Here is a 20,395-nt window from a genome sequence, read left to right as displayed (position 1 = left end):
CTTCACAGAGACTTTTGTTTTCCTATGATTCTTATTTTATGTGAGCCTCTTGGGGTAGGTTTTTTTTGTGTGCTGTACAAGCACAGTTAGGGAAAACAATTGTTTGGCTTATGGTGTGGCCTGTAAACACTGTTATAAAGCACAGGAGAGTAACTTGGTCCTTTTATTACAGAGAGACTGCACGAAGATTCCCAGCTGGCTTGCCTGCAAACTCCAAGGAAGGCACAACTGAAGGTAGGTATGAATTTCTCAAGAGTTCAGGCTTCTCTCTGCACCTGGGAAGCATCTTTAATGTGCCTATCATGGTCTTTGATGGTCAGTATAGTCTTTGGTTGTACGTCAGTATATTCTTTGGTTGTACGTGGATTGACTATTTCCTATGTATGTTAGCTTCTTTTTTAAGAATGACTTGTGTTGCCATCAGCTGAACAGCACGTTGCTTCACTGATTCTCTTGCTAGGATGTGTAAGTGACAACAAAAGGGCCTGTTTGTGTGTTTCCACTACCACCTGCTGGAGCACCTCTGAGAACCATCTTATCAGACTCTGATCTGGCATCCTTTGTAGTAGTGAAGTCCGGCCGTTGTGTGTGGTACTGTCTACAGTTGGCCAGCTGATTGCGGGCGCTCAGTCTTAGACTGCAAATTATTTCGTGCTCCTCTCTGCATAGATGAAAGCAGAGAAGTGTCATGGTTGCTTCTTTGTAGTCCTAAGGTACGCAGAACAATCAGGCAGCAGAGAGCAGCAATCTTTGCCTTTTGTTGAATTTGCCCATTGACTAAACATTGTAAAGGTGAAGCATATCTGAGACGAGGCCAAGGAGGAAAGACTGAGTGGCTTTTAGACAGTGACCTGATCTGATGTATAAGAACTTGATCTGAGAAAACACTGGTGATTTTCTTCAGGGCCTGGTGACTCGAGTTAGGTCCAGCTCCACAGTGAGAGAGCCTTGAGCTCTAGGTAAACTTGCAGTCTAAACAGATATAAATGGTAAATAAACAAGAGGGAAGATAGAAGGGCAAAAGCAGCAACTTGCGCAGGGACGTGTCACAACACGACAGTTGTTGGACAACTGTGGACAGTGGCAGGGATGAGAACAAGACCCAGGTCTCATGTCATTATTTGCTGTCTTGTAAGAGGATTTGAATGGGCCCATTTTGCCTTGGGATTTTTGAGGAAAACTTCTTTCTGTGTGTGCCAGTAATGCTGGGAACGGGGTTTGTATATGAAACACTGGCTCATTTTCTTGGAGGGGGGATGTGAGCTTCTGCAAAATGGAGTTTTCTACAGAGCTTTATCCTGGGTGCAGGATCACAAGATCAAAAGCTGTGCCTCAGCCACTTCTACTGTCAAGCAACTGAGGTGCTTGCTCACGCTTTCCCTGGCATGCAGCTCCAAAATAAAAGCTTGCCTCTGCTTCCCCCTCTGTCTCTGCAGGCACGTTTCCTGCCATGGTGAATGAGAGGCATAATGGCAACCTGCTTGTGCACCTGGGAGCCAAACTGCAGGCCTACCCGGAGGAGCTGCTCCGGCAGCGGCGAGGCTACGACGGCCAGCCCGAGTACCTGATCCAGTGGAGTATCGTCAGCTTGGAGGAGAGAGCAGTGGAAGGCAGCAGTGCCTCCTCTGCAGAGACCAAGCCGGAGAACATCTCGATGTGGATGTCTGCAGAAGAGGTCTGTGCCAGCTGCCCGGCGCTGCTGGGCAAGAGGAAGCTGGAAGGGCAGTGGGTGAAAGAGGAGAAGGCAGCCAGCCCGTTCGCTGCAGATGTCCCGCTGGATGAAGCCTCGCTGCTGGAGATGAAGGCTGATGTCAGGAGCCTGGCGCAGCGAGCTGGCCGGCAGATGGCCGAGACCGGGGCCCCGGAGTCCTCCATCCTCAACACCATCCACGTGCTGAGCGCGTACGCCAGCATTGGCTCGCTGGCGGGCGCCTTCAAGGAGACGGGAGCCCTCGACTTGCTGATGAAGATGCTGTGCCACAAGGAGAAGCAAATCCGCCGCAGTGCCGGCAAGATGCTGAGGGCCCTGGCTTCGCACGATGCAGGTGGGGGCTGCTGCTGCTGCTGCTCAGTGCAGCTGAGGAGGTGCTGCTGGGCAGCTGAGGGGTGCCAGTCCTTTTGTAGGCGTGGGATGCCTGGGAAGCAGTGTGTCCTGGGGCTTGTTGGCAAAAGGGGAAGGATCATACTGGAGCTTCCAGGGGGCTCCTCGGTCATAGTTGTCTGGGGTGCTTTAAGACTTGGGAACTCTTTCCCCTGACAGCTTCCTGAGCTGGGATGCTGATTAACTGTTAGGAGGACTTATGCCAAGGGGCTTGGCAGAGTGTCGGGGTGTCTCTGCTGCATGCTTTCAATCGGAAAGGCTCTGGCCTGTTCTTGGCAGGGAGCCTTTCCTTAGGCCCTGGTGGGTGGAGGCTGGTCCTTTCCCAGTCCTCTCATTTGAGAGGAGCTGCCGTGGCTCAGAAGTGCCCGATGAGGCTTGGGTGCACCTGGAAGGTTGCTAGTGGTGGTGTGTCCCACAAGAGATCTGGCTTTCCCTGTCCTAGTGCCCGAGCTCACGTGGCTCTCCAGTGGGGCAGATGGGGGGCTGACTCAGGTTAAAACTTAACTTCTTTCTCCCCTGGAACCCTATTCTGGAGTCATTTATTTGGGGCTGCTGCTTTGGGGGAATCTCGCAGCTTTAGGGGTGGAAAAAACGCGGTGTCATTCAGTGGAGCAAAATGTTGCCAACCCAGATTAAAGGACGGAACGTGGTTCTAGGTGACAGTGAGCAGCAAAGCTGTTCCTTGCCTGCATGTCTGTATCGTGCAGGCAGGGTGGGGTGAGGGTTATCTTTGCGAGGCCTGAAGAATTTCTGTTGTTGTCACAGGGAGCCGGGCCTATGTCCTGCTGTCCCTGAGCCAGCAGGATGGCATTGAGCAGCACATGGACTTTGACAGTCGTTACACCTTGCTGGAGCTGTTTGCTGAGATGATGTCTTCTGAAGAGCACTGCATGTCCTTTGAGGGGATTCACCTTCCCCAGGTAGCGGCAGGTCCTGCCAGCCCTGGGCCTGTGGGTTTTAGGGGTCAGGAGGGCTGGGAGTGAGGGGGCCAGAGCTGGTGTCGTTGTTTGGGACAGGAGGGTAGTCGGTAGTGGGCAGCTGAGCAGGACTGGGCGTGGGGAGAGCTGGCACAGGATCTGGGCCTGGCTTGAGGCTGGGGGGTGGTGGAGGGGCACATGGAGAGCCTTGTCTCTGAGCAGGGAGATGAGGGTGGGCTGAGAGGTCTCTGCTGCTGCCTGCTGGTCTGGAGCTATCGTGGGAGCCTGACTGTGGGTGAGCTGGTGGCTCCGAGAGAGCCGGGGGCTGGAGGGGCTCTGCAGGCTCAATTCTGACAGCCGTGCTTGTTGCAGATCCCCGGGAAGCTGCTGTTTGTTCTGGTGAAGCGCTACCTGCGTGTCACTTCTCTGATGGACAAGCTCAGCAGCGGCGTGGAGCAGGGAGGGGAGCAGCAGGACTGCGTTGTGCCCGGCCCGCTCGCTGAGGAGAGGAGCCGTGTGAAGCAGGAGTTTGAGTTCAGCATGGCTATGGCAAACCTCATCTTGGAGCTGGTGCACGTGATGGGCTGGGACCACGGCCACAAGCCAGAGCCGCTGCCCCAACAGGAGCTACGGCCTCGCACCACCCACTCCATCTTCCACCCCAAGACCCCAGCCTGCACTGCTGCCCAAATGCCTGTGCTCACTTCAAATCATGATCCCCACAAAAAGCAGGGTCATGCCTTCCTAACCCCGTCAGACTTCGCAGACCGCAGTGGCTATGTGGAGTACTTGCAGGCAAACCTGGTGCGCGGCATGAGGGTGCGCTTGCTGGAGGACTGTGGTGATGTTAGAGCTGGGGAGGAAGGCGAGTTTCTTCAGAGCACTAATAGCATGCACACAGTGCAGGTAGGTCACTAGTGGAAGTAGTCTGGCTGGGATGGCAGAGGGGAGTGACAGGGGTGACTGATGATTTCCTAATGATGTCTTCATGTGCAGGAAATTTGACAAGAGGCGTATCATAATTAGGACACTGTCTACATCTGTCCTAGCAAAGAAGTCACCTTTCAGAGCTGGAAGTGTGGGTCCTGAGGAAAGCTAGTCTGATTTAGTATGGGTTGTCCTGCTAAGATTTCTTAGCCTCTAAAATGGATGGCTATATCCTGCATCCCAGGAACAGTCCCTAGCCCTGGTTTGATCTTGAGGGTGGTTTGGGAACAGGCTAGCTGGCGCAAACGAGTAACACAGCAAAAGGTGCTTGAAGGTCTTAAGCCTTGGTATGTGAGTGACAGTACTTATGGCATACTGTTGTTCTCACTGGGTTGGACACAGCCTACGTAGCTGTTTCTTTTGATCTGCGACTGTATGCCGGGATCTGTTTCCCTTTAAAAATGCCCTTTGGGTGATCTTTTGATCTGCGACTGTATGCCGGGATCTGTTTCCCCTTTAAAAATGCCCTTTGGGTGAGCTGACCTTAAATGAGAGTTTGTGTTGAAAAGAGCTGTTAGAGCTACGTATTTACAGTTGAGTTGCTAGGTTTGTGCCAGAGATCAGGGAAAAGGCCTCAATATTTGAGGAGGGGGAGGAATCATAGAATAGTTTAGGTTGGAAGGGACCTTTAAAGTTCATCTGGTCCAACTCCCTCTGCAATGAGCAGGGACAACTTCAACTAGATCAGGTTGCTCAGAGCCCTGTCCAACCTGACCATGAATGTTTCCAGGGATGGGGCATCTACCACCTCTCTGGGCAGCCTGTTCCAGTGTTTCACCACCCTCATCGCAAAGAATTTCTTCCTTATGTCCAATCTAAATCTACCCTCTTTCAGTTTAAAGCCATTACCCCTTGTCCTATCGCAACAGTCCCTACTAAAAAGTCTGTCCCCATCTTTCTCGTAAGCCCCCTTTAAGTATTGAAAGGCCGCTAAAAGTTCTCCCCAGAGCCTTCTCTTCTCCAGGCTGAACAAACCCCAAGTCTCTCAGCCTTTCCTCATAGCAGATGTGTTCCAGCCCTCTAGAGGGGGAGAATCACTTCCCTTGACCGGCTGGCCACGCTTCTTTTTGTGCAGCCTAGGATACAGTTGGCTTTCTGGGCTGCAAGCGCACGTTGCCGGCTCCTGTCTAGTTTTTCATCCACCGGTACCCCCATGTCCTTCTTGGCAGGACTGCGCTCAATCCCTTCATCCCCCAGCCTGTATTTTATACTGGGGGTTGCCCTGACCCAGGTGCAGGACCTTGCACTTGGCCTTGTTGAACCTCATGAGGTTCACATGGGCCCACTTCTTGAGCTTGTCCAGGTCCCTCCTGTCCCTCAGGCCTGTCAACTGCACCACTCAGCTTGGTGTCATCTGCACACTTGCTGAGCGTGCACTCGATCCCACTGTTTATGTCATTGATGAAGGTATTAAACAGTACTGTCCCAATACAGACCCCTGAGGGACACCACTCGTCACTGATCTCCATCCGGACACTGAGCCGTTGACCACTACTCTCTGGATGTGACCATACAGCCAATTCCTTATCCTGTGAATAGTCCATCCATCAAATCCATCTCTCTCCAATTTAGAGAAGGATGTTGTGGGGAACCATGTCAGAGGCCTTACAGAAGATCCAGATAGATGTCATTCGTAGCTCTTCCCTTGTCCATTGATGTAGTCACTCCATTATAGAAGGCCACTAGGTTGGTCAGGCAAGACTTGCCCTTGGTAAAGCTGTGCTGGTTGGCTCAAATCGCCTCCCTGTCCTCCATGTGCCTTAGCATAGCTCCCAGGAGGATCTGTTCCATGATTTTCCCAGGCACAGAAGTGAGGCTGACAAGTTGGTAGTTCCCAGGGTCCTCCTTTCTACCCTTTTTAAAAACGAGTGCAATGTTTCCCTTTTTCCAGTCAGCAGGGACTTCAGCTGACTGCCATGACTTTTCAAATATCACGAAGAGTGGCAATCAGCCAATTCCTTCAGGACTCTGGGATGCATCTTGTTGGGTCTCATAGACTTCTGTATATTCAGGTTCCTCAGGTGGCCTCAAACCAGTTCTTCTCTTACAGTGGGAGGGACTTTGCTCTCCCAGTCCCTGCCTTGAGGTCCATCCACTGGAGAGGTGTGGGAAGAGAGATTGCCAGTGAAGACCGAGGTAAAAAAGTTGTTGAGTATCTCAGCCTTCCCCTCCTCTGTTGTTACCAGTTTGCCAGTCTTGTTCGTCAGGGGGTACGCTTTCTTTGACCTTTCTTTTCTGGCTGACATACCTACAGAAGCCCTTCTTATTAATCTTTGTGTCCCTTGCCAAGTTCAGCTCCAGCTGCGCCTTGGCCTTCTTGACCCCATCTCTACACCATCAGGCGATGTCCCTGTACTCTTCCCAGGATACCTGTCCCTGCTTCCACTGCGTGTGCCTTCCATTTCCTTCTTGCCCTTTAGTTAGACCAGCAGGTCATGACTCATCCATGCTGGTCTGTTGCCTTCCTTTCCTGATTTCTTACACATGGGGATCAAGAGGTCTTGTGATCTACGGAAAGCGTCCTTAAAGATCTTCCAGCTCTGTTCTGCTCCCTTGTCCCTGAGTGCAGTTTTCCAGGGAGTCCCACTGATGAACTTCTTGAACAGCTGGAAATTTGCTTTCCCAAAATTCGGGGTCCTGACTTTACTCTTTGCCTGTCCCATATCCCTCGGGACTGTGAACTCCACCAGTGTATGATCGCTGCAGCCCAGGCAGCCTCCAATCTTAGTGTCTGTGATTAGCTCATTTGCGTTGGTGAAAAACAGGTCCAGTAACGCATCCCCTCTGGTAGGGCTGTCTATTACCTGCCCTAAGAAGTTATCCTCGATGCACTCCAGGAGTCTCCTGGACTGTCTGCAGCTCACCGTGCTACTTTTCCAGCAGATGTCAGGGTGATTGAAGTCCCCCAGGAGGATGAGACCCTGCCAGCGCAATCCCTCCTGTAGCTGGAGCAAGAAGGCTTTGTCATGAGGCTCGCCTTGATCGGGCAGCCTGTAAACGCCGACCACGAGGTTCCCTTTGTTGGCTTGATCTCTGATTCTTGGCCTAAGGCATTCAGCTCTTGCCACTCTCAGAACATCCTGCTAGTGTATGGGTCAGTGCTGGAGCAGCAGGGCTTGGACTCGAGCCTGGAGGTGAGAGAGCACTTGAGTGCTGTTCCGGCCTTTTTGTGGGCACAGGGAGGTGTTTGATCCTGCTTAGACCTTTTTCTTGAGACTTTCTTTTCAGTCCTGAAGGCTGGGCACGTTCAGTGAGAGCTGAGACTTTGTTTTGACTATGCAGTGGGGAGCTGGTGGGCTTTGTGCGTCACTCTAATCTATGTATGGTTATTTCTGCAGGCTGTCTGCTGATCTTGTGCTTTGGCCATGCTTTTAAGCTTCCCAAACACTGCAGCTAGAGGCACAATTTCTGTTCTCTTAAAAATCAAGCTTTAGCTGGCTGTCATCCATAGATAGAGGGCTCTGTCTGCTCGTGTCCTCTGCTCAGTCCAGCATTGTGTTGGCTGCAAACAGGGCTATAATTCAGTTCATGAAATTGTTATTAAATTGAGATAGTAACCAGTACAATGAGAAACTGTAACCACTGCACACATGTTAGTGTGTGCAATTGTGGGTTTGGGGGGGGGTTTTTTGTTGTTTTGTTTTGTTTTCTCTCCCCCAAGTAATTTGCAAAAGTGCATACTTTGGTTTTGCAGATGATAAATAAGGAGTCTGAGGCCACTTGAGTTGGTCATAGCTGTACTTCAGGTGCCTCTTCAGCCTATGCTCAAAGGCTTTTACTTTTTTTTCCAATTTTCTCCCCCATCCCACTGGGGGCGGGGGTGAGTGAGCGAACGGCTGTGTGGTGTTTAGCTGCCTGCTGGGTTAAACCACGAAGCTACTTCAAGCTGATTCCTGTGGCTTTAGATGGCCTGCAAATAGACTTAAGTGCTATGCCAGTGCAAAGCTCTGTGTTGCTGATATTCAAAAATCAATAGCTGAAAAGCCTCACTCTCGTATCTGTAGAAACGCGTGACTTCCTAATGCTCTTTCCAAATCTGTCTTGCTGTAACTTAAAGTTCATTACCAACCTTTCCAGAGAGGAGGTAGAGAATTTGACATTACCTTCTGCATGTTTGAAGACCATCTCCTTTAAATCTACTTTCAGCTTTTGTAAAGCATGAGATTCTCTAGCCTTCTTGGCCATTTTATTTTGTGTAATGCCATTATTTTAATTTATAGCCAAATAAAAATTAGCCAATTAAGAACACTGAACACTGACTTACTTCTTTTCTCCTATTGTGTCTCTCTGCTTTCTTGTGTACAGGGAAATTGTGTGAATATTCTTTTGGTTTTTTTCCTCAGCCGGTTGCAGACTGCTGCTTCCTTCTGATACTTGTCTGTGAGAACTGGTTTTAGGATGAATTTTTCCAGTCACCTTTCCGTAACTTTAACTTACTCTGGTCCAGGCTCCTTAACTGCCTTCTAGTTTTGGAGCACTTCTTGCAGATGTAATTTAAACCAATAGCTCAAAATACTCTAAAATGTGCATGTGCAAGAAGGATGCTTTCAGCCTTATCTGCTTGTTTGGTGGTGGATGTTACCAGGATGCGCTTGTATTAGGAGAGCATAACTGTTAGGACAGCATGTGCTGTGCAAATATGGCGTGCCCATCTTATTTGCACTTTCTTCTAGTCCCATTCTTTTCCCTTCATATTCCTAAGTTCTTGGGTTCTGTTGGGCAGATTTCTTGCCCACAGTTCCTCTACTTAATCACTTTCTTCTCTGGTTTAATAATTTACCATTTGATGCCCTGTGCTTTACTGAAGTTGACAATTGAAATCAATCTTTTTTTTTTTTAATCTAGAAAATCGGTTACTTCAGCAAAGAAAGCTAATGCATCAATTTGTCAGAATTGCAACTTGAAGCAGGTTTACCTGTTAATTCAAATTTATTGTTTATCTTGAATGCTTTTTGTTGTTCTTTCCACTAAAATATGCTTTAAAGGTTTGCATACTCCTGCAGTCAAAGTGGTGAAGCTGTAGTGATGATTTAAGTAATTTTTTTTTTCTCAGATTAGAGGCACTGGCTTTAGTGTTTGTCAGTCACATGGAAACACCACTGAATAACCTAAATCCTTCCCACTTTCCAACTGTGCTTCTGGCAGATTACTTGGCATGTGTTTCATCTCTCTCCTCCAAACTGAATTTCGGTTCTCTCTCAGTTGTGGCAACTTCTGGATTTGTATCCCTCTACCCGTTATCAGTCTGTTTTGCTTTCTTTTGTGTTTACTCAATATTCAAGTAGAATACTCTTCTAGTTTTGGACCATGCATAGGTGATTTTTCATTGCAGGCCCCCTCAACTGAATAACTGCTTTGCATCTTATTTTTAAGTGGTTGATAACCCTTTTGTCTTTTATAACCCAGTCTGTAAAGATAAATTGCAAAGGAAATATGTTTCCTACTGATTCTCTCTTTGTCCTTATGCTCCTTGATTTTTAAGATCTGTGTTTTTCTAAAATTCTGTTTTCTATTTCTTATAAGCTTGTACTTGCTTTTACACTTAATGTAACTGGGCACTTGGAAAGAGCACCAGGATCCTTTCACGTTTTTCCCCTGGTGCCTGTGTTATAAATTTCAGAGGGTTTTTTTACTCACTTTTGAGCTGAAGTGTACTGTTAACTTCCATTCCCTTTGTCCAGTTGGTCCTTTAGGTTCCTTCTCCTGTCTATTTTTCTGTTTAACTAGGTTGAATAAACATGCAATTGCTCCATCCAGGCTTATTTTCAGTAACAGTCTTCCGTAAGGCTCACGCTACTGGCAAAACCAGCTCTAAATGGTAACAAATACTTAGTGAAGAAGATTGTTGGCTGTTATATTTGGAAGTACCTAATTTCTGCAGCTATTAGTGTTCCTTGCCCTCCAGTCTGTCTAGGAAGTTGGGAATGTACCTGCAGTCTTTGGGGGTGTTAATTTTTACCCTGCTCTTTATGTTCATATCTAGGTATGTGTCCGTAGCAGTTCCCCAGAGGTATGGGAGAAACTTGTGAATCAAATCATTCAATGAGTGGCATCTCAAAATCATCTTTGTAATGACATGTCTTGATCGTCCTTGCTTTTCAGGGCCTTTGCCATCAGTCTCTCTCTGAAGGGAAACTTGATTTTTATGTGTGTTCCTCTTTCTTATCTTGTGTATCACACTTGCTTTGTATTGACAGTTTATCTGCTGGTGACTAGTGAGTTCAAGCTACAAGCACTGCTTCTCCCTGGTCTTTGTTAAAATTTTGATCCTTTCCTTTTTGGATTAGTTCTGCTTTTGCAGCTCATCCTGTGTCGTGGTTTAACCCCAGCCAGCAACTAAGCACCACACAGCCACTCGCTCACCTCCCCGCTGCTGCGGTGGGATGGAGGAGAGAATCAGAAGGGTAAAAGTGAGAAAACTCCTGGGTTGAGATAAAGTCAGTTTAATAGGTAAAGCAAAAGCCACGCGTGCAAGCAAAACAAAACAAGGAATTCATTTACCACTTCCCATGGGCCGGCAGGTGTTCAGCCATCTCCAGGAAAGCAGGGCTCCCTCACACGTAATGGTAACTTGGGAAGACAAACGCCATCACTCCAAATGTCCCCCCTTCCTCCTTCTTCCCCCAGCTTTATTTATATGCTGAGCATGACGTTCCATGGTCTGGAATATCCCTTTGGTCAGTTGGGGTCAGCTGTCCCGGCTGTGTCCCCTCCCAAGTTCTTGTGCCCCTCCAGCCTGCTCGCTGGTGGGGTGGGGTGAGGAGCAGAAAAGGCCTTGGCTCTGTGTAAGCACTGCTCATCAGGAAAGAAAACATCACTGCATTATCAGCACTGTTTTCAGCACAAATCCAAAACATAGCCCCATACTAGCTACTATGAAGAAAATTAACTCTATCCCAGCCAAAACCAGCACATCCTGCCTGAGGCTTGCTGTCGGCCTTCTGTGTGCAAAACACAAATTCATGTGCATTTTTGATTGGGGCCAGTCCATCATGAGTCTGTCTCCTGCCTCCTCTCATGTTTCCTTTGTTGCTCTGTTTTCTGTTGCTTTCTTTGCCTCTCCAAAGAAAAAGTTTCACTGGTGTGTCTGGTCCTTCAGTCATACCTTTCCATGACTCCTCTGAGATGATATTTGATACGTAACTCGTTTAGGTCAGGGGTTCATTGAAGACTAATTGGTGTTGTGCATAGAGTTTAACTCAATTTCCTTCTATATAGTGCTTTCTTAAAGTCTCTCGGCGTCTTATCTCTTTAGCTCTCCAGCGCAGTGGAGTCCTAGTGGCACTGGTGTAACTCCAAAAGAGCTCAGGGAATCAGGCAACCTGTGTATTTTTCTGCTGTTTTTTTTAAGGTATTGACATGTTGTACTTGCTGTTGCTGGGTCCTCCTTCTGCTCAGAAGGTTAAATGTACAACTACGGCATGGGAGGCCATAAAAAAAATCGTTTTGGTTTTGAGAGGCAACTTGGACAAAGCACGGGAAACAATTGCTGCCTTTGAGATATGCTTGTCAAGAGCCCAAAACCTATCTGAGAGGGTTGGTGAGTGACCAAGGCGTAAAAGTATAACCAATAGAAGATGAAGTCACAGTAGGAAAAATAGTTTTCTTTACATTTGCATTCACCAAGTGGTTTGTGCCTCAAGACCCTTTATATACAGCTCCTCTGCCTTGAGGTAGTGTTGGTTATGCTCTTCCTTTGTATGCTTTTCCCAAGGCTGCTGCTGGGCACTTTTGGAATGGGCATGCTTAACTAGATGTGCTTCTGTCACTGCTGCTGTGCTAGATGAGATCTGTAGTGGTTGCAGGCAAAGTCGGTGGTTTTTTTAAATAAAGATCCCGGTGTAACCAGGGGAACAAGTTAATAAGGATGATATGCTTAAAAATTAGACAATGTCTGTGTTGAAATCTGTTTATGAATTAGGTGGTCTTCTACTTGAACAGTGCTTGCTATCTCCATGCGTTTGGGAAATGGGAGAACAAATGTAGCATGAGGATTGAATGAGTGAGCAAATCTGATCATCTAGATCTGTTTCACCCACAGGTTTTATGGCAGTCAACAGGTCAGACCTACTGGATGCATTGGCATATGTTGGAGATTATTGGCTTTGGAGACCAGTGGGAAGATCCTGCTGCTCAGGAAAAAGAATATAGTCTGATAGAGAGCTTTAATCTAGACACAGGTGAGATTATGTGCTGCATGTGTGTGGCTGTATCATCTCTTTCTGATTCTGCTGTGGTATATTTTTGAGTGGTGAACTTTATATGCCTAAGCATATAGCAACTAGCAGGTTGGATGTAGAAAGCATTATGAGCTTTTAGTTTGTATGACCATGTAGAGCTGGTTAAGTAATTACATGGCTTGTGGTTGCATGGAGTATTTTTGAATCCTAGACTTCTGTCATGATATAATAGAAGTCATGATATAAAAAGCATAAAACTTGATTTAAACTGCGACTGTCAAAAATATGTGTTCGAATTAACTGAACAAACTGCCAAAATAAGAACACAGAATGTCTCTGAGATGAAGCTGCTTTAAGGACCCTCAGATCCCCTTGAATAAGTGATGTGGATTTCTAAAAGCATTAACATGCCAACAATTTATTTAACTTCATACCACTCAATTTTGGGCAAGGTGAGCATTAAATGCAGTTTTCATAAGACATCTGCAGAGTCTCCTAGAATCCTTTGACATTGGTCTTGTACTGGGAGAAGATAAAAGGGAAAATCCAGACTTCAGATACCCCTTCCTCGTTCAGCGTCTGACATGACTCTGGCCAGGGAAACCTGTTAAAGTAACTCTTTTATCACACCAGCAATCTTGTAGGACATCTTTTGGATAGAGTGATTTGGATTTAACTGCTGCAAGAGACAGAATATACATGAGATCAGCAGCTAATCATCCACTTTAAAAAAATATTCTTATTGCCGTTTGAAAAGATGGCGTCTTTGATGGCTTCTACATCTTTTAACTAAATACTTAACTGCACATCAGTTTGAAGTGGTTAAGTTAAAACAAACTTGGTTAGACTTTGGCTTTTGTCTTGGTCTTTCTGGTTTTGACAGAAGCATGGGTTCTATTTCACTTCTGTGTAAAACTCTTACCAGTCATCATATCCCACACAGAAACTGAATTGAAAAAGTAGATTCTTTCTGCTTTGGATCTTGACAGTTGGATAAATTAGCTCATGTTGACTGACTGTTGGTAATCAGCTGTGTATGTAGTTGCTCTTAGCACACCTGAGTCTCTCGGAGTGAGTTTGGCCCTTTTCTGTTGAGTCTTGAGGTGGTGAATATCTCCCACCTTGCATTTGCAGAGAAAGCTGCAAGTTGTTGCTTAGCAGATATCAGCAAGTGTTGATTCAGCTCTTATTTCTAAATTACCTAAGGAATATTGAACCTACATAACATTTTATCTCCCTCTCTTCATTTTGGATGCATTAGCTAAAAGGAGCATGATAACTATGCAGTCTTGTTTTGCTTTTGCCTATGAGTATTTGCCCTGTTAGCCAGCAGGAGGCATTTGGAAAAGAGAGAAGCTCTTGGCAGTAGTAACTTCTTGTCCATTGACTCCTCCAGCATCTTGGGCCAGCTCTGTTTCCCCTTCTGCAGCTGCACGCTGGCACTGTGGATTCTGCTGGTCCGGGTGTCCGAGTGTGTTGCCCTGGCTGGTCCAGGCACCGTGGGAACAGGTTGGGGGAGCAGTGAGCTAGAGTTGCCCACTTTAAGCGTGTGCTTTTTCTGTTCTACAGCCCAAAGAGGTTCAAGTGAAGATGGTGATCCCCATCTCTGCAGCTTCTGGGGTCTCCTCCCAGCATGTTCCCCCTCTCTCACTGCCCTCCTGTCACCTCCCTTTCCCACAGCAGGCTGTGGGACGGTGGGGACCTCTTCTGCCCAGACGGTCCGCACGAGCTCTTTCCCTGGGGAATGTGGGGTGTGCAGCAGAGGACGGGGGAACTGGCAGAGCTGACAGTGCCCTTCCTTGCTCTGCTCTCCTGCAGTTGCGCAGCCGTTTTTCTGCAAGCCCTTTGGGGGCCTGTACTCTCTGCCTTACCTGGGGGAGCAGCCGACCAAGGCTGCAGAGGCCCTGAGCCGTGCCGAGTGGTGGGAGCTGCTCTTCTTCGTGAAGAAGCTGGAAGTGCCGGAGCAGAAAGAGATCATCTCTCTCATCCAGCAGGACCAGGGAGAGCAGGTAAGGGCCAGAGCCTGCAGCGGGGAAATGAGAGGGAGGGAGCGAGGGAGAACGACAGGGAAGGGACCGGGCGCGGAGGAGGAGATGGCAAGCGTGAGCTGTGCAGGGATGGCCTGAACGGGGCAGAACTGGGACTGAAAGGGGAGGGTGAGGCGAAAGCGTGGGGAGCTGGGCACAGCAAAGGGGTGAGGAGACATGAGAGGAAACGCGGTCTCCCGTGACCCTGGAAGGGTGACTGTGTCCGGCGAGGTTTGGGTAGGCGAGGCAAGCCCACGGGGTGATTCTGCCGGTTGCGGTTGGGTGGTGAGTGCCGGTGGGAGGTCTGGGCTGGTGGTAGTTGGGTTGGGGACAGCCAGGGGAGGGTGGCACTGGGGAATGGCCCCGGGGCCCTCCGGCGGTGCAGCCTTTCTGTCCGTTGTGGCGCTGGCCGTCACGAGGGGCGTGGGGTCTGTGGTGAGTCCGTGAGGGTTAACGTGACCCCGTCTGTCCAGCTGCCGGAGGTGGATGAAGAAGCCCTGATCCAGCTGTCAGTACCTGCGGAGCTGGCCCAGAAGATGCTGCGGGTCTTGGAGCAGCGGTGCCAGGGCAGCGCTCAGTGTGACCTGCGCGGTTCCCACATCTACGCCAAATACTTCCTCGGCAGGGGGGCCGAGCAGGATGGCGGGGGTGGCACCGCGGCGTCCTCGGAGGGTGCCGGCTGCAGGAGCGCTGGCCCTGATGCCACGGCGGCCAAGGCGGCGAAGGAAGACCTTTCCGCAGCCACAGTGCCGCCCCGAGCCCCCGCTACGGCGGCAAAGTCGGATTCCCAGCTGTTTGGCGAGCTCCTGGAGAGGGAAGGGCTGTTCTTCCCCGAGGTGACGGAGGAGCAGATCAAAGGTAATCGCCTGCTATGCGCTGGGACGCACGCACGGTGCTGGAGGCGGCACCGTTGCCTCGTCGGAGGAAGGTTCTGGGCAGGGCGCGGGATGCCAGGCGCCCGAGGTTGCCTGGGGCGGGGGGTCCTGTGGGTGCTGGGACTGTGGGTGCTGGGTCTGTGGGTGCGTGGCACCCCAGGAGTTGCTGGGGGTGTTACTGCTGCCCTAACGCCTGTGTCCCCGTCTCCCTGCCGCCAGCGCTGGGCAGCTGCGAGGGGGCGAGCGAGAGGGGCTCGCTGGCCAAGATTGCAGCCGTGGTGGACGTGGTCCAGAGCAGCAGCTCGGAGGTGGGGCTGCGCTTAGCCGGGCTCAAGCACATCGTGAAGATCCTGGAGGAGGAGCCCGAGCCCGAGCAGCAAGTCGGCAGAGCCCAGGGCGGGCTGGGGACCAGGAGCGTTGGGTGAGCCGCGGGGTGCCGCACAGCCCTCCTTGCCGGCTGGGGAGGGCTGTGTCGGCAGGGTGGGGGACAGTAGCGGAGGTGGGAGCGCGGGAGGTGGCAGCGGGAGCGCGACGGCCCGTGTGTCCCTGCGTGCTCGGCAAGAAGAGAGGTGGATCTCGTGTGCCTTTGTCCCAGGCCGGCTCGTTCCTGGGGCTGACCCAGCGCGGTAGAGGCACGTGGGCCGGGAGAAGGCGGCTGGCCGGGCCCGGGGTGCCGGCGTGCCGGCGGCAGCGCCAGGAGGCTCCTCCCGAGGTGTCCTTTCCCGCGCAGGGAGAAGCTGGCGAAGGTGGCGGCGGAGCTGCTGAGCGCCGAGGCGGCAGAGAAGGCCCTGGTGGCGGCGACGCTGCGGCTGCTGGCCGTGCTCATGGCGAAGTACGACTGGCGCGTGCCGTTCGCCACAGAGGGCGGCGTGCGGGCTGTGCTGGCCTGCATGCGGCAGCACGCCGCCTCTGCCCTGGTGCAGCAGGCCGGCCTGGCGGTGAGCGCGGCAGAGGGGACGCTGTAGGCGGGCGGGCAGGGCGCCGGCGGAGATGCCCGCTGCCCTCCTGACCGCCGTCGACCTTGCAGGCCCTGAAGGTGTTGGTGGGAGCCGCGGCCGGTGAGCCAGGAGGTGCCGGTGGGAAGCCCCTGAACCACGCCGACGCGCAGATGATGCGGGAGATCTTTGCCAGCATCGGCTCTGCCTCCAGCGAGGGCTCGTCCAGCCTGCTGAGTGCCATCCCTGCTGCCGTCAGCACCCTGCAGAGGGTCCCAGGGTAGGGGCAGAGCGAGGGCAGCGGCTGGGGGCGGCGGGACACCCTCTGCACCGGGGCGGGGGGGCGAGCAAGGCAGGCCGGTGGCTCGCGGGCGCAGGGGAGGCTCCGTGCTCGGGGGAGGAAGGCGCCCGCACGGCTCTGTCCCTTCAGGGGCTCCTCAGGCGTGCAGAACGGCTTGCTGGTGGTGAACATGCTGATGGACGGCCACCGGGGCCTGGCGGAGCAGCTGGCGAGCTGCGATCTCCCCAGGGTGCTGCAGAGCTGCTGGCGGGACGGGCAGAGCGCCGGCTGCCCTCACGCCATGCTGGCCCTCGGCGCCATCAACCGCCTCGCGGAGCACCGGCTGCCCCCGGGCCCGGAGACGGCAGGTAGCGTGCCGCCCGCGCCCCCCGCCGTGCCACGGGCCCCTGGGTGCGGCGGGCAGGGCCGGCTCTGCGGCCAGGGCAGAGCACCCCGGGGGCCGAGGTCTCTCACGCGGGACCCGCGCGTCCTTGTCGTGGCAGGCAGAGAGGCCCCGCTGGACCTGAGGGGCGTGCGGACGCTGCTGGGCGGCCTGGGGGACGGCGCCTTGTCCAAGGAGGTGGTGGTGGCACTGGAGCGGCAGCTCTGCGGCGAAGTCCCCTCCGGCGAGGCGGCCCGGCTGCTGCAGGACCCCAGATGCTTCAGGCTGCTGCTGCGCAGCTTTGAGCTGCTGGGGGCAGAGAAGGGCGTGAGCCTGAGCGTCCTCAGGTGGGTCCGGGGGGGGATGCGGCGGGGTCCGGGTCCTCCGCCGCAGGCGTGCGAGTGCTGGCGGCGATGCTGGGGGGACGCGGCGCGTGTCTGTGGGTCCCGGGGGGGCTGTCCTTCTTCGGCAGGGGCACCCCAGCACGTAGGCGGGTGCTGATCGGGGCGTCCTGGGGCGCAGGGACACGCGGGGGCAGAGCGGCACGTGCCTGGGTGCCGGTGGGGTGTCCCGGGTGCTGGGGAGCCCTGGCTCCCAGTCCCTGGGGGTGTCCCGGGTGCTGGGGAGCCCTGGCTCCCAGTCCCTGGGGGGTGTCCCGGGTGCTGGGGAGCCCTGGCTCCCAGTCCCTGGGGGGTGTCCCGGGTGCTGGGGAACCCTGGCTCCCAGTCCCTGGGGGTGTCCCGGGTGCTGGGGAGCCCTGGCTCCCAGTCCCTGGGGGGTGTCCCGGGTGCTGGGGAGCCCTGGCTCCCAGTCCCTGGGGGTGTCCCGGGTGCTGGGGAGCCCTGGCTCCCAGTCCCTGGGGGTGCCAGCCTTGCAGGCGGGGCAGAGAAGCAGGGCTGCCTCTGGCACGGCTGCCGGCGTGCCCCGGCCTGAGTGGGCCCCCTCCGTCACTCAGGATCCTGAACAAGTTCCTGGACGGTTACCAGGAGGACGTGCTGCCCTGGCACGAGTGCGTGGAGCCCTGTTTGTCCTCCCTGAGCGCCCACAGCAGCGACCGGGAGGTGAGGGGGCCCCGGGACTCCTGGCAGGCAGGGGCGGCTTTGCCGGCCGTGCCGTGCCACGCGTCGGCCGTGCCGGGAGAGGCGAGGAGCGGCTGTCCCGGCCGCGTCCCGCTGGCTGGCGTGCCTGGCGCCGCAGCCGGCCGGGCTCTCGCGGGCGCCGTCGGGGCGGAGGGGATGGAGCGCCGCAGCACCCCGCTGCCGGGGCCCGGCGGGTTCCCAGCGCCGGCCCGGCCGCTCAGCGCCGCCCGCTCCGCAGGTGGTGCAGGAGGTGGTCGGCTTCCTGCACCGGCTGGCCACCGCCAGCAAGGACTGCGCGGTGGTGATGTGCCGCGTGGGCACCCGCGAGGCTCTGTCCAAAGCCCTGGACAAGCAGGGCACGGCCCCGGCGCTGGCGCCGGCCCTGCTCGACCTGGTGATCGACTGCGAGAAGTACGCCAGCCTCTACAAGAAGCTGACGACCAGCATCTTGGCCGGCTGCATCCAGGTGGGACCCCGGCGCCGAGGGGCGGCCCTCTGCCTGCCGCAGCCCCGCGGCGGGCGAGGGGAGGAGGACGCCGGGCCCCCGGTGAGAGCCTCGCCCCGTCCCGTAGCTGGTCCTGGGGCAGATTGAGGAGCACCGCCGGAGCCACCGGCCCATCGGCATCCCCTTCTTTGACGTCTTTCTGCGCAACCTGTGCCGAGGTGAGCGCGGGGGGCGGGAGCCGGCCCCCCGTGCCCGACGCGTGCCGGCCTGGCGGCCGGAGGCTGCCCGTGCTCTCCCCGCAGGCTCCAGCGTGGAGGTGAAGGAGGACAAGTGCTGGGAGAAGGTGCAGGTCTCCTCCAACCCGCACCGGGCCAGCAAGCTCACGGACAGGAACCCCAAGACCTACTGGGAGTCGAACGGCAGCACCGGCTCCCACTTCATCACCGTCCACATGCAGTGCGGCGTGGTGGTCAGGTGGGGCTGGGCCGGGGGGTCTCGGGGCCAGGAGGGCCAGCAGCCGCGCGGGGAGGAGAGGGCTTTGGGGGTCCGCGCGAGCCCTGCCCCGGCGGCCCCCGTCCCGGGGGTCGCCGGACGCGGGCAGCGGTGCGTGGGGCTGGCGGGGAGGCGGGGGCGGCGGGGCAGCTCCGCGTTTGCTGTGCCGCAGGGAGATGAGCATGCTGGTGGCCAGCGAGGACTCCAGCTACATGCCGGCCCGCGTCGTGGTGCTGGGGGGCGACAGCCCGGCCACCGTCAGAACGGAGCTCAACGCGGTGAGTCTCGCAGGGGCCGCGGGGCCCCACGGGAGCGGCGGGCTGGTCCTCGCTGTGCCCCGCGAAGGTCTCGCCCCGGCGCGGGGCCCGGGGAGGCGTCCCACGGGGAGGCGGGGATGGCAGGAGCTGTGCTGCGGCGTGCTGAGGGCTGGCCGTCCGCCTGCAGGTGACCGTCCTGCCCTCGGACAGCAGAGTGATCCTGCTGGAGAACATGACCCGCTTCTGGCCCGTCATCCAGATCCGGGTGAAGCGGTGCCAGCAGGTAGGGGAGCGGGGGGCCGGGCCGGGGGGGCGGCAGCGCGGGGCGCCGGGGGCCTGAGGAGCTGAGGGTCGCGCTCTCCCGCAGGGCGGCATCGACACGCGTGTGCGTGGCATCGAGGTGCTGGGTCCCAAGCCCACTTTCTGGCCCATCTTCAAGGAGCAGCTGTGCCGGCGGACGTTCCTCTCCTGCACTGCTCGGGCTCACGCCTGGTGCCAGGAGATCTGCCGCGACCGGGGGCGACTGCTGCAGCTCTTCGGCAGGTGCGTCGTCTCCTGGCCGCGCCGTCGCGTCCCCGGTGCCCCGGGGCCTGGGGGGACGGTGCCGGCAGCCCGCGAGGGGGCTGTGGGGCCGGGGCCACCTCGGGGTCCCCCAGGTTTAAGCTGGGCACGTGGGCGCAGCTCGCCCCCCCCCGAGAGAGGCGGCCCGCAGGGGCAGGCGCAGGCAGGATCTTGCGGCTGCAGGTGCCGCGCAGACCCCCGGTTTGGCGGGGGCCGCGAGGGGCGAGCAGGGCCGTCGTGCCTGGCGAGGGGCAGAGCGGGGAGCGACGGCCGCGCTCTGCTTTCCTGGGGGGATCCCCCCAGCCGTCGGCAGGTGCCCGGTCGCTGTTGCAGGCTGAACCGGGCGCTGCGGCACGAGCAGGGCTTCGCCGACCGCTTCCTTCCCGACGACGAGGCGGCCCGCGCCTTGGGCAGGACGTGCTGGGAGGCCCTGGTGAACCCCTTGGTGCAGAGCATCACCAGCCCAGGTACCCCGCGCTCCCCCGGGCCCGTCGGCGCCGTGCCCCGGGCTGAGGCACCCCGCTCTGAGCCTGCTTGGCCTCGCAGACCCGCGCGGCGTCAGCCCCCTGGCCTGGCTGCTGAGCGAGTACCTGGAGAGCGTGGAGCCGCCCGGCTGCGGCGCGAGCCGCGGCGCCGTCTTCGGTTCCCGCGTGCGGCGCCTGACCCAGCTCCTGGTGCACGTGGACCCCGGCGGCCCGGAGCCGGAGGAGGCGAGGGCAGCCGGTGAGCGAGGGGCTGCTCTCCCGTGGGGCTGGGCGAGGGGTGGTCCCGAGCGCCGGGCTGTGGCCACGGGGATCCGCTGGGGACGGGCCTGTGGCACGGGAGGCTCGCGACCGTGCCTGTCCGGCATCTCCTCTGCCCTGCGCTCCCGGGGAGA

General features: G+C 55.4%; 1 protein-coding gene across 2 annotated transcripts in view; it reads left to right on the top strand.

The window, feature by feature from the left end:
• The window catches only part of LOC128149891 (cullin-9-like), a 36,131-nt gene that overhangs the window by 805 nt on the left and 14,931 nt on the right, over positions 1–20,395 (top strand). For both annotated transcript variants that reach the window (XR_008237888.1, XM_052805438.1), the window contains exons 2-22: positions 173–234; positions 1,437–2,045; positions 2,867–3,021; positions 3,391–3,924; positions 12,047–12,185; positions 14,004–14,194; positions 14,686–15,070; positions 15,307–15,508; positions 15,818–16,025; positions 16,115–16,302; positions 16,453–16,670; positions 16,806–17,031; positions 17,640–17,745; positions 18,002–18,229; positions 18,336–18,426; positions 18,511–18,682; positions 18,873–18,978; positions 19,145–19,240; positions 19,325–19,500; positions 19,852–19,985; positions 20,065–20,241. Coding sequence is in view for 1 of the 2 variants with exons in the window: in XM_052805438.1 (XP_052661398.1) it covers positions 1,451–2,045; positions 2,867–3,021; positions 3,391–3,924; positions 12,047–12,185; positions 14,004–14,194; positions 14,686–15,070; positions 15,307–15,508; positions 15,818–16,025; positions 16,115–16,302; positions 16,453–16,670; positions 16,806–17,031; positions 17,640–17,745; positions 18,002–18,229; positions 18,336–18,426; positions 18,511–18,682; positions 18,873–18,978; positions 19,145–19,240; positions 19,325–19,500; positions 19,852–19,985; positions 20,065–20,241 (4,327 nt within the window). In the remaining variant the exon portion in view is untranslated. The remainder of the gene's footprint in view (positions 1–172; positions 235–1,436; positions 2,046–2,866; positions 3,022–3,390; positions 3,925–12,046; positions 12,186–14,003; positions 14,195–14,685; positions 15,071–15,306; positions 15,509–15,817; positions 16,026–16,114; positions 16,303–16,452; positions 16,671–16,805; positions 17,032–17,639; positions 17,746–18,001; positions 18,230–18,335; positions 18,427–18,510; positions 18,683–18,872; positions 18,979–19,144; positions 19,241–19,324; positions 19,501–19,851; positions 19,986–20,064; positions 20,242–20,395) is intronic.

This window comes from Harpia harpyja, chromosome 13, assembly GCF_026419915.1.
Source record: "Harpia harpyja isolate bHarHar1 chromosome 13, bHarHar1 primary haplotype, whole genome shotgun sequence".
Taxonomy (NCBI): domain Eukaryota; kingdom Metazoa; phylum Chordata; class Aves; order Accipitriformes; family Accipitridae; genus Harpia; species Harpia harpyja.
Note: the sequence above shows the minus strand (reverse complement) of the source record. Positions and strands in the feature narration are given on the sequence as shown.